Source organism: Mus caroli, chromosome 7, assembly GCF_900094665.2.
Source record: "Mus caroli chromosome 7, CAROLI_EIJ_v1.1, whole genome shotgun sequence".
Classification (NCBI taxonomy): Eukaryota; Metazoa; Chordata; class Mammalia; order Rodentia; family Muridae; genus Mus; species Mus caroli.
Genome location: NC_034576.1, coordinates 28,110,599 through 28,123,045, shown reverse-complemented (window position 1 = coordinate 28,123,045; position 12,447 = coordinate 28,110,599). Strand labels below are relative to the sequence as shown.

At 52.6% G+C, this 12,447-nt stretch overlaps 1 protein-coding gene across 5 annotated transcripts in view; it reads left to right on the top strand.

Annotated features, from left to right (window-relative positions):
- Positions 1-12,447, top strand: part of Actn4 (actinin alpha 4) — a 70,300-nt gene that overhangs the window by 54,994 nt on the left and 2,859 nt on the right. For all 5 annotated transcript variants that reach the window (XM_021168443.2, XM_029479202.1, XM_029479201.1 and 2 more), the window contains exons 9-18: positions 1,437-1,529; positions 3,036-3,266; positions 3,872-4,019; positions 6,545-6,695; positions 9,823-9,931; positions 10,053-10,193; positions 10,281-10,463; positions 10,549-10,683; positions 11,482-11,661; positions 12,297-12,443. In XM_021168443.2, the coding sequence (XP_021024102.1) occupies positions 1,437-1,529; positions 3,036-3,266; positions 3,872-4,019; positions 6,545-6,695; positions 9,823-9,931; positions 10,053-10,193; positions 10,281-10,463; positions 10,549-10,683; positions 11,482-11,661; positions 12,297-12,443 (1,518 nt within the window). The remainder of the gene's footprint in view (positions 1-1,436; positions 1,530-3,035; positions 3,267-3,871; positions 4,020-6,544; positions 6,696-9,822; positions 9,932-10,052; positions 10,194-10,280; positions 10,464-10,548; positions 10,684-11,481; positions 11,662-12,296; positions 12,444-12,447) is intronic.

Genomic DNA, 12,447 nt, shown 5'->3' with positions numbered 1-12,447 from the left:
TTTCAATGCCCCTTCCCTACCCACTCAGCATGGGTTAGAGCTTGTATCTGTAGTGTTTTGCGGGAAGGCGTGGAGAAGGAAGAAGACTATCCCATCCCTGCTGGTAATGAAGGCTGAGTGGGAATAGGTAGTGATGAGCCCCAGTTAACAGCAAGACTAGCATTGGGCACGCCCACGGTGGGCCTCCCTAGCCTCATGCTATGAATCCTTTTTTTTTTTTCTACCAGAAATGCCCTGTGCCTGGAGCTGACTAAGGTCTGCTAAAGAGATCAGTCACTAGCAAGAAAGTCCAGGACAGCAGTCGCAGTTAGGGGACATCTGGGCTCAGAATGCTTGTGCTCAGCATGTCTTCTAAGGTAGCCTCGTCTATGTAGTGAGGAGGACGGGGGACTCTACTAGATTCAGCTTTCTCATTTGTACCCCTTGGGACACCCAGCAGTGCTGGGTTTCCTAAGCACTGTCATGTCCCAGAGGCCAGTTCAGTCTCCTCAAAGTATTTTCTGGGTGAATTCAGGCCTGGCACACAAGAGTACTGTCTTCCTGTGTCTAATCACCAAAGCATTCATTCTTTCTTCTTGTCTGCATTTAAATTCACCAATCCCCTAAAATGCCCTGTACTCCAGCAGTGAAGTAGACCACCTCTGACTAGCAGCAGAGTAGGTTAGAGCTTGAGGTCCCAGCACGGCTCAGTTAGGGGTCAGAAGCTGGTCCCAGCAGCTCCTCAGGTCTTGGCCTTTGTCTCACCTCTGGAACAAGTCTTGGTGCATTCTGAGCACAGAACAAATGCACACCACCTGTAGCTACTCTGTCCTGCGCCACATATGGATGGGAAAGCACACTGGACCTGGAGCCAACTCCCGAGCCTCTGTTTTCCTCCTCATCACCCTGTAGACCCTCTTCACTATTTCTGTTCCTGTTTTGTTGCCGTTCCAACTCTTCTTGGATCTTTTTTTTGTGCTGCCCGAAAGTTACCTGCCTCCCTTCTCCTGTGTGGCACTTGTCCCTCACCCAGGCTCCTAGTGTACAGCAGCCAACTCTATGTATCTCCCCTTCTGTGCTTCCCTTCTGCCCTTCCTATTGTGACTCATACCCACATGAGCCCCTGTAGTCAGCCTCACCTCCCAGTAGGGGCCAGAATGGGCAGAATATGCACCGCACGACCACTGAGACTACCGTACCGCATCCCCTCACCACCCTTCCAGTGAGTGCCAGTACAGTCCTGGGAGCTAGAGGCCTGGTTCTCAGCAGGGGCTCAGGTCTTGCCACCCCGAGGACATGGCTGCTCAAGGCCACTTTACTGGAGATGCGCTTCCTCTCCTTTCCCTCTTTGGGGAGTTCTGTGGGTCTTGGACAACCTGCTTTCGGGGGACCTGCTTATTAGGAGGGGGAGGGTCCCCAGCCTCTGGCAGCCCTGACTGTGTGCTTCTCCACTCTAGGCTGAGACCGCTGCCAACCGGATCTGCAAGGTGCTAGCTGTGAACCAGGAAAATGAGCACCTGATGGAAGACTATGAACGCCTGGCCAGTGATGTGAGTGTGTGCTCCAGAGTGCTCCGTGCCCCACCAGACTGAACCTGCGCTAGGCAGGGGAGCCTGGACGATGGCTCAGATGCTAAGAGTACTTGTCCAGGGAACCTGAGTTTGATTCCTGCCTTCTGGGGATACCAGGCATACAAAGTGGCACATGAACATACCTGCACGCAAAAACCCATACACATCAAATAAAAAATAGAGGGTTTGGGGGTGTTTGTTTGTTTTGGGAGAGAGGCAACACACAAGGAGTCAGGAGTAGATGGAGTCTCATGTAGCCCAGGCTTGCTTTACACTTCTGATCCTCCTGACTCCCTCCCAAGTACTGGGATAACAAACACTATTTTGCTGTCGTGAAGTGGATGTAGCAAGACCTAGAAAATATGAGACACAGAATGCTTGGCAATCACCATGCCAGCCAGCTCTCGAGTCCAGAGCTTAGGTTCATACTAAGATGTGGAGATTCAGCTTCCTGCATTTTTAGAACCATGACTCCTGGGCCTGAGGACTTCAAGGTTACTGGATTCAGGTGTGGATGTGAAGTGTGGGGCCTCCTGAATGTTGGGCAGGCACTCCCCTCTGAGCCATGTCTTTAGCCCCACCACCTGAGCTACATGATTTCATGGACTGGGGAGACGTGAGAGATGTTCGACTGCCAACCCAGAGTGGCAGCTTCTGCCCAGCTGAGGGTTTTATGGATTGTGTACTGACAGCTGGCACTGAAACGGTGCCGGTTGCTGGAGCTTTTGCCTTGAATGCACAAGGCCCTGGCTTCCATGGGACTGATAGAACTAAAGGTGGCACTGAGCTGTAACTGCCATTCCCAGCCATAAGACAGGGTGGGAGTCACAATGCACACTCAGCCTGCTGCCTCTATTTCTGGTTTTGTCTTTGATGTTAAGAAGCCATTTCTGTGCCTTTACTGTTCTGGAATCGTTTGGAATGCCTAAACTGTTGGCCTGTTAGTGTTCTTCCCTGCCTTGTTAAAGATCAGAGCAGGTCGTAAGAATACTTGTTGTTTATTCTTCCAGTTTTCCGTTTTGGGGTGCCAGGCCTTGTGTATGTACTAGCCATCCAAGTGAGGCAAACATAGATAGGCCTTTACCATTGTGTCAAGTACGGTCAAGGCCTGAGCAAGAGTCTCAAGGCCTGTGAGTTCAGGAGTCACAGTCTCCTGACAGTACGGAAAGGGGACCAGTGTGTCTTCTGGGAAGGGACAATGGACTTGGAGCACCCTCTTCAGTCTGGGCAAGGAAGACTCTGAGCAGAGGCATGAGCAGAAAGTAGGGGATAGCACAGTGCTTCCAGGAGTGGCACACGTTCAGACCTCTGCTGTGGGGCCCCCACGGAAATCATGGGAAATTTGGGTTTGGGAGCAAGGCAGCCCTGAGGTCAGGGCTTTTGTAACTCCACATCCCACTTCCCTGTAAGCTGAGGAGGCAGTCCTTCCTGGCAGCGCCCTGAGCACCTCCACAGCAGCTAACGTGGCTTCCTATGGGCCCACAGCTTCTAGAGTGGATTCGGCGCACCATCCCCTGGCTGGAGGACCGTGTGCCTCAGAAGACCATCCAGGAAATGCAGCAGAAGCTGGAGGACTTCCGAGACTATAGGCGTGTGCATAAGCCGCCCAAGGTGCAGGAGAAGTGTCAGTTGGAGATCAACTTCAACACACTGCAGACCAAGCTGCGGCTCAGCAACCGGCCTGCCTTTATGCCCTCCGAGGGCAGGATGGTCTCTGTGAGTTGACCGCCACCCACAGTTTGGGACCCACAGTAGGGCATCAAGCTTGGCTGCCATCGTTGTAAATCAGCCTTTGGGGCGGGGATGGTGATGGGTGTGCTTCACATTTCCTGACTGAGGTTTTACACCCAACATGCTCTGCAATACTACCCCAGCCATACCACAGTTTGTGTGGACCATGTGAATAGTACTCCAGGCTAACAAGACACCTTTCAAGGTCGTCTCAGCAGCATCCATCCATTGATTTGCCCACCTGCCCACTCACACTGAGATTCATTCAGTTAGCCCAAAACTATCAATGCAAAGGATCCGAGTTGAGTCCCCAGGATCCAAGTCAGGCAGCTCACAACCACCTGTAACTCCTGTCCCTGGGGGATTAAGAGCCGTTTTCTGGCCCCTGTAGTTACCCACACACACCTCTCCCTCTCTCCCTCTCCCTCTCTCTCTCTCTCTCTCTCTCTCTCTCTCTCTCTCTCACACACACACACACACACACACACACACACACNTCTCTCTCNCACACACACANACACACACACACACACAGAGGCAGGCCTCTTCACCAGCATCCTGAGAGACCTCTGCTCTCTCCTACCCCACAGGACATCAACAATGGGTGGCAGCACCTGGAGCAGGCTGAGAAGGGCTATGAAGAATGGCTGTTGAATGAAATCCGTAGGCTGGAACGGCTTGACCACCTGGCAGAGAAGTTCCGGCAGAAGGCTTCCATCCACGAGGCCTGGACTGATGGTACACTTCCCATGCTGCCTTGCTCTCTGTCCACTCTCAGTGTGCCAGCACACGCAGTCCCTCTCACCTCTGCTCTGACCTAAGATGGCTTATGGGTGAGCCCCTCCTGGATTATCCAGGAACAGTACAGCAAGGCTCTTCCCTGTGCCTTCACACTTGCTATGTCCCTTCCAGGAATGGTCTCCAATCCCAAGTTCAGCCTACCACGCTGCCTGTGACTTGGGCTTCACAGCACCTTGGCCAGGTTGCATTAGTCTGTCTTCAGTCACCACCCTGTCCCCAAGCCTGCTTCTCAGCAGCCCTGCCACTGCCTGTCTGACCCATGATGGAGAATCCCATAACAGCCTTGGCCCTTCGTTGAGACCTATTCCATCGCTGAGATTCCAGATTCCTGGGAGACTTAAAGCCCTCAGAAAATGCCCATGAAAAACAAAGTCATGATGTGACACGCCCACAGACAAGCTGCCACTCAGTGGAGGCCCTGGGCGCAGTCTCACTGCTAAGACATAAATAGCCTTCCAAAAGACACCTCTATAGCACCACCAGTTCTCCACCGCTGCTACCCCATGCACGGTTCCACAGGGAGCCTCCTTAGCCCCTTAACCATGTGGGCATATCGTCCCAACCGCAGCCAGATGCTGAGCACCACTACACTCCTGCTCTCACGTTACCTCAGCCCGGCTGTTGTCCAGAGCAGGCCAAGGAGAGAAGACAGGAGACAGGTGGTGAGCTGACCAGGCTAGGTACTACCTCCTGCCTCAGAAATGGTGCCCTTCAAGGGCAGCCTGGGCTGTACAGAGGGCTCCAGAGTAGTCTAGATTACAGTACAGTGTGAGGTACTACTGTATTGAAAATCCAAGCTTGGCCATGCTTGGCCCTATGCACAGTAGTTTCCCAAGTAGGTAAGTCCTGCCCAGAGAGAACTCAGGCATATAGACTTGCACTTCTCTTGTGAGGGCTGTAAGGAATGCCATAACTCCTATGCCCCATATATAGCTAAGGTGTTTTCTGCTGTGTCTTGCCAGCTCATTTTCTAGATTATGCTGTGGTTCTCACAAAATGAGCTGGAGGTCTGGCAGCTGGTTTCATGGGGCTGTGGGTGTGGTAACCCCTCAGAGATCCTTCTCTGGGAATGCCTGGGGCTAGGCTTGCACTGTAAATGAGGCCCACCTACAACTAGACCCAGTATTGGTTGACACCTTCACACACCTGACCCTCCCAGCGGTTGGCAGACCTTCTGAGCCCCCACCTGTATTCTAAATCATTGTGGGACCCCTGCCCCAGGGAGAGGTATCAGAATTGGTGGGGCCTGCCCATGTGGATGGTTTCCAGAGGGACTTGAGTGCCTGGGAATAAACCCAGACACCACTGAGCCCCACATACATCCAAGGCTGCCGTGTAGACACACTTGCCAGTTCCCTGCTGAAACAGCTGAGGCTGAATTCTTCTCAGCTGCTATTTCTGGTTCCCACCCTTGGGAGAAAGCAGTTTGGAGAAGGGAATTGCAAGCTTGCCTTGTGGTTAAGCCCTCCAGCCTGGGGCGGGGGTGGTAGGCCTATGGAGTCTGTTTTCCAAGTCCACCTCTCGCCTCCTGGTGCCAGCCCTGGCCTGAGGGTGGCTGGCAGTTGCTAGGCAGATGAGGCTGGGAGTGGCTGAGTGGGGGTGGCAGCAACTCCATTCTTAACCATCATCTTGCTAAAATTCAGGATGGGCAAGGCCACATAGATGCTGTTGCTGGCACTGTTTTACAAAGGGGAGATTGGCCAAGGGGTGCCAACTGTTTGCCCCAGGTGTTCTGGGGGCTGATCTGAGGGTGAGCCCAGAGGCCATTGGAAACAGGGCTCCTTGAGGGAAAAAGTGGAGGTCTGACTGCCATCCTGGCTGGCATTTCCCTCAGTAAGTAGCCTGTCGTCCCTTAACTTACTAGCAGGCTGCTTGGGCTTTTGCTCTGGGCATGTAATTAGTCCGGCTCCAGGACTAATAACAGTGTTTCTCCCTTCCTTCAAAGGGTTTGGACAGCCCCACCCACTGTGCCGAGAAAGCGGGTGGGGCGACAAGACTGGGTTAGGACCACCACCCAGGAGAACTGGCTCTAAAAAGCTGGCGCAGGCACAGCTCCTGGGCCCAGACTCCAGGCTTGTCCCTTTCCTGATCCCGCTGGGCCTGGCTAAAAGCCCAAGGCTTCTCTCAGTCACCATGTCCACAAATGGGTGTCTGTAACTTTTCGGCCTTGGTATCAGCCCTTCTATCCTGGTTCTCTTACCAGTAAGAGATACTATTTAGAGCATAGTAGTTACACTGTGATATCTGTCTCAGGCCCGTAAACACCAAGTATCAGTATTTTGTAAGTCTGTACAGAACTGCACAAAACATAAATGGGCTTGGAGTTGCCCCAAGGGGCAAGGAGGAAGGTTCCAGTAGCTTCTAGGCTCCATCCTCTGCAGTAACAAATGTCCATTCTGCTGCACCTCTGCCCGTCAGACAGCTCTTTGACTGTTGTTACGGTGCCTCTGCCACACCTGTAGGGAAGGAGGCCATGCTGAAGCAACGGGACTACGAGACAGCCACCCTGTCAGACATCAAAGCTCTGATCCGAAAACATGAGGCCTTTGAAAGTGACCTGGCTGCACACCAGGACCGCGTGGAGCAGATTGCTGCAATTGCCCAGGAGCTCAAGTACGTGTGCCCCTGTGGCATCATCAGCGGCGAGCTTGGTTCTGTCCCCAGCTCTCAACCCCGCCTCCTCCTATACACCAGGAGAGCCTTACAGAATGAAGGCTTCTGCCCATGCTGTCCCAACACCAACAGGCAGAAGGGACCTAGGTTCTCCAGCACAGGCATGACCTCAGATTCTAAGGGTGCCTGTCTTCCCCAGCCTGCCACCCTGTATGGGGAGTGCTGTACAGTGAGCCTGTTGTTCTGCCTGCTCCTGTCCCTCCTGCTCAGAATACAGTCACTGTAAGGGCTTCCAGGCAGCCAGTGTCCCTCTCTTCCCTTGCCCAGTCACATAAATTTGTGCACAGTTAGTACACTGCCCCTCAAGAGCCAATGAATGGGGCCCTTATTACAGTGGCCAGCAACAAGGCGGGGCCAGGGAGTGGGAGGCCTGGTCCATTACATCATGGAAAATCCACAGGCCCTGAAGGGAGCTCCCAAAATAAGATCCTTGGCTGGAGCTGCTCTTTCCGCAGACACTCCCACCCACTATTCACCCCAAACTTGAGCAATTCTGCAAGGCCTTCCCACCCTTGCCAGTGGGACCACAGAAACAGGGCTAGTTTCTTCCTTCCCACTACAGTTGGCCACAGTTTGCACATGTGCATACCAGAGGTTTTTGTGACCAGTAACTTTGGTACCTCGGGGTTACCCTCCAGAGACCTGCTCGTCCAAACCAAGGAAAGAAATGCAAGTAGCACTTATATATGAGCGACAGGTGAGATGCCCTGAAATAGAGACTTGGAGAGCTGGGCTAGGCTACTCTTCAGATAGTAGGTCCCAGCCTCTGAGGCAAGGCCAGGCAGCCCAGGAAACAACATTCTAGACATGGCCCTAGAGGAAGGAGAGGAGGCTTCGTGGGTGCCGCCCCATTGTCGGGTATACAGCAGTGTCACAGAACTCTCTGGAGTCCATGCCTAACCAACAAGAATGTCAGTCAAGCAAGTGCCAGGGTGCAGTGTGTGCATGCTTCAGAGGGAGACAGAATGCATGCACCTGCGACTCCGCTGTCATTGTCTATGCCTGTCATAAAGCTTAACTTGTACACGAGCCACATCAAGAGATTAGCAACAGCAATAAAATAGTACAGCTAGATGTTTTGTTTTGCTTTTTTCCAAAGACAGGGTTTTTCTGTGTAGACCAGGCTGGCCTCAGTCTTGATCCTCTGCCCCCTCAGTACTGGGATCAAAGGCATGGGTCACCACATCCAGCTTTAGAATAATTTTGTACTAAGATTGTAGCTGGCCTTTGCTACTCTGTGGGTTCTTCTTTCTCCCCCGTAACTCATAACTCGCTAGGAAAGAAAGGGTAGAGGAGAAAGAGATTCCTGAACCTGGTTTCTTTACGAGTAACAAACTGCAACCACCAACCCTGCTTGTGGGTCTTTAGCATTTATATACCCCCTGAAAAGTTCCCAAAATCATAAATGTCATACAATCTGCCGCTGGCAAAACCATGCCTCTGCTAGAGCATGAAGCGAATCATAGTCAGCTGCTGTGGACAGTCAGAAGCAGCCCATAACCCACACCTGGGATTAAAGTGCTAAAATGAAAGCTTGCTTGTTTATTTTGTGTGCAATGTTCTGCCTGCACAGCCAGAAGAGGGCGCCAGATCTCATTATAGATGGTTATGAGCTACTGTGTAGTTGCTGTACATTTAGCTCAGGACCTCTGAAAGATCTGCCAGTGCTCTTAACCTCTGAGCCGTCTCCAGCCTGAAAGCACATTTTTATGATATTATGTTTTTTAAGAAACCAAAATTGTCACTACAGACAACATTTATAAATAAACCTTTCAAGACAGCAACCCTAACTAACATGCCAGTACTTTCAGGCTTCAGTAACCAAGAGTGGAAAAAGCCAGCCTTGGCCATTGGTGATTTGGCTCTTTGTTTTTTTGTTTGTTTGTTTGGTTGGTTTTGGTGGTGGTGGTTGTTGTTTTGAGGCAGGATCTTTCTAGTTCATAAAGACCTGATTTTATAGCTCACTGGCCTTAAACTCACTCCTGTTTTAGCATCCTTGGTGCTGGGATTACAGTTATGAACCACTGCAAGCTGTCCCTGCTAGATGTTGTTAAAATCAAAAGAACAGCCTAGAGCCAGGAAAATGGGTCAGTGGGTCAAGACATTTCCCTCCGAGCCTGGAGACCTGAGTTGGAGCCTGTGATCCACAAGGTAGAAAAGAGCTCGCCACAAATTTTCTTCTGACCTACACACACACACAATAAAGTAAATAAATGTAGAATTTTAGAAAAGAACGCACTGTCCCGGCCCGGGGATTAAAGTTCAGGTCTCAGGACCCACATCTGCCAGCTCATTGCCTGGGACCCCAGTTCCAGTAGGTCCCCTTCTGACCTCCATGAGTACACAGGGTCAGATGGCTCAGTAAGTGAAGTATTTGTTGTGCAAGCATGGGGATGCATTTGTATCCCTAGAGCAAATGTAGCAATCTGCATGGTGGCACATGCCTGTAATCTCAGCCTCGGTGAGGCGGGAACAAGAGGATCCCATGATCTCCACGGTCAGGGAGAGACCTTGTCTCAATAAGGTGGAGAGGGTAGGCACCACACAAGCCTGACAACCCGAGTCCATTCTCCTGAGCCTACAAAAAGCTGTAACCCTGACCCCTCTAACTCCCCAGGAGCTCTTAGGCCATGTGCCCGGAAATAGGAAGCCCAGAAACCATAACACTGAAAGTTCTCCTCTCCTCTCCACAACACACTAGTCATAATAAAGTAACTATGAGGTAGGGGGTGGGGGTGCACACCTTCAATCCCAGTCCTCAGAGTGTGAGGGAAGGAGGAACTCTTGAGTTCCAGGCCAGCCAGGGCTTTTCAGTGAGACTCCATCTAAATGGGAAGGGAAGGTAGCATCACTGAGGCAGACGCTGACATTGGTCTCCACCCTCCCTGAGTGTGCTTAGGCCAACACAGTAGCATGGCTGCGGCCAATGCTATAGCTGAAAGTAAAAGGAAACTCAGCTCCTCCCATCCACCTGCTCCAGTCTGTCACCTGTACCCCAGGGCCTGAGGCCCCTGGGGTGGAGTCTGTGCCTACCACCTGCTGGGTCTCATCTCTGTCTGCTCCACAGCGAGCTGGACTACTATGACTCCCACAACGTCAACACACGGTGCCAGAAGATCTGCGACCAGTGGGATAACCTGGGCTCTCTGACACACAGTCGCAGGGAAGCCTTGGAGGTGAGGAGAGGTGACTCACCAGGAGCCTGATGCCCTTTAGTGATGTTGGAGACTTCTAGGAGGGTATCTGCTCACCAGCTGACCTGCCTTCCCTGTCCCCATACCTCTCTGCACACTACAGAAAACAGAGAAACAGCTAGAGACCATCGACCAGCTGCATTTGGAGTATGCCAAGCGGGCTGCACCCTTCAACAACTGGATGGAGAGTGCCATGGAGGACCTGCAGGACATGTTCATCGTCCACACCATCGAGGAGATCGAGGTCCGCCCCACCACACCCTCTAAGGGGTGGACCCACCCTGCCCCCAAAAAGGCAGGCTGCATTCTTCACTCCCATTCTTACTTCTAGGGCCTGATCTCAGCCCATGACCAGTTCAAGTCCACCCTGCCAGATGCTGACAGGGAGCGTGAAGCCATCCTGGCCATCCACAAAGAGGCCCAGAGGATCGCTGAGAGCAATCACATCAAGCTGTCGGGCAGCAATCCCTACACCACCGTTACCCCCCAGATCATCAACTCCAAGTGGGAGAAGGTGGGCCAGGCTCTGTGACATGCAAGGGCTGCACTGTCCAGGTGGGGAAGATGTCACCTGACTTGTGCTGTGGCACATCCCACAGGTGCAGCAGCTGGTGCCAAAGCGGGACCATGCACTCCTGGAGGAACAGAGCAAGCAGCAATCCAATGAGCACCTCCGCCGACAGTTTGCCAGCCAAGCCAATATGGTGGGGCCGTGGATCCAGACCAAGATGGAGGTAAGGCTGCCCCACCCCAAACACTGAACCCAGGCTACCTGTCAGCTGAGAGAGTCCTCTGGATTCTCGAGTCCTGGAGGTCCCCATGGTCCCTGTGGCCTTGGCAGCAGATTCCATAGCCTTGGTAGATCTAATCCCAGCTCTTACTGGTCAGCACCCCAGTTGGCCTCATAGGACTGCGCTGATAGAAATGGTAATATCAAGCTGATGGAAGCCTGACTAAAGATTGGCTAGAGCCGATTGGACCTTGACTGTCCGATCTCGGCCCAGTGCTGACTTGCCGTCCACTCCTGTGCCATCTCTGGTGGTAGTATTCCCACAAGAAATGGGTTTTCCTCACCACTCTGTGTTAGACCCCTGTGGGGGCTGTAGTATATCTATGAGGACACTCCTGACAGGCATGGGATAGTGTGTAAGGCAGCCATAGCAATTCTACCTGCCCCACTGCTCACGTGCTCAGTGTGTCAGGTAGTGGATAGCCATGGGCCCAGGGATTCTGCCAACAGCCAGAGGCCTTGCCCTCCTTTTGTTCTTTATTTATTTTCTTGTTTCTAAGTAGCAAAGTAGTGTTTTGTCATGGAGTGAAGGTGTGTGCACTCAGAGGGTGAAGGCACTTTTCCAAGTCACTTGGCCTGCCCTCCCTAAGTTCCCCCTGTCTATCACAGTGCAGGGCCTCATGGAGAGCTCAAGAGTGGCTGCCAAGGTTAGATGTGTAAAGCAGACTCTCCCCACCAAAGAGTGGAGTGGGGTCAGCGGGCCTTGGGCTAGGGTCACTCCCGGGGTCTTTCCTCCGTGCAGGAGATCGGGCGCATCTCCATCGAGATGAACGGGACTCTGGAAGACCAGCTGAGCCACCTGAAGCAGTACGAGCGCAGCATCGTGGACTACAAGCCCAGCCTGGACCTGCTGGAGCAGCAGCACCAGCTCATCCAGGAGGCCCTCATCTTCGACAACAAGCACACCAACTACACAATGGAGGTGAGCACCACTGCCCAGGGGAGTGGGCTGCCACGTGCTCCTCACCTTTCTAAAACCATGTGGAAGTTACCAAATTGTAGACACAGTATCTAGTGGCCCAAATCCTAGCCTTCAGTCTGGGTCAGAGCAGGAGGAATGGGAGGAGTTTGACTAGGCCAGCCTAGACTACATACAGAGGGAGACCCTGTCTTTACAGACTAGTGTACATGGGCATTTGAAAAACTGTGGCTCCATAAGTTCCATTCTAGAGTTCCCTGACCCAGAAAGGGCCACATTCACACCTTACTATGGCCTTACCCGAGCAGCAAGCCCAGGACATCTGTTGGGGCAGCCAACAGGGCAGTGAGGCGTGTTGTGCTAGAATAGAGGGTCCTATCTGCGTTCCACAGTGCTGACCGGTGCTGCCACAAACCCTGTGGGGTTTCGGAGAGTCAGGTACTGGGCAGCGACAAGCATAATTGTAAAGAGTTGTCATATGACCCAAGCTTCTTGGCCCTTGCTCATCTGAGTGAAGCGCATAATTGGCAAAAGTCCTGTGTCCCTTGTCAGTTGATGAGATGTGGAGCCCCTTCTCCCCCAGACCTTATTTGTTGACAGCCACCCGTCCATCCAGTCACGCCCTCTTCCTCCCTCAGCATATCCGTGTGGGCTGGGAGCAGCTGCTCACCACCATTGCCCGCACCATCAATGAGGTGGAAAACCAGATCCTCACCCGAGATGCCAAGGGTATCAGCCAGGAGCAGATGCAGGAGTTCCGGGCATCCTTCAACCACTTTGACAAGGTAA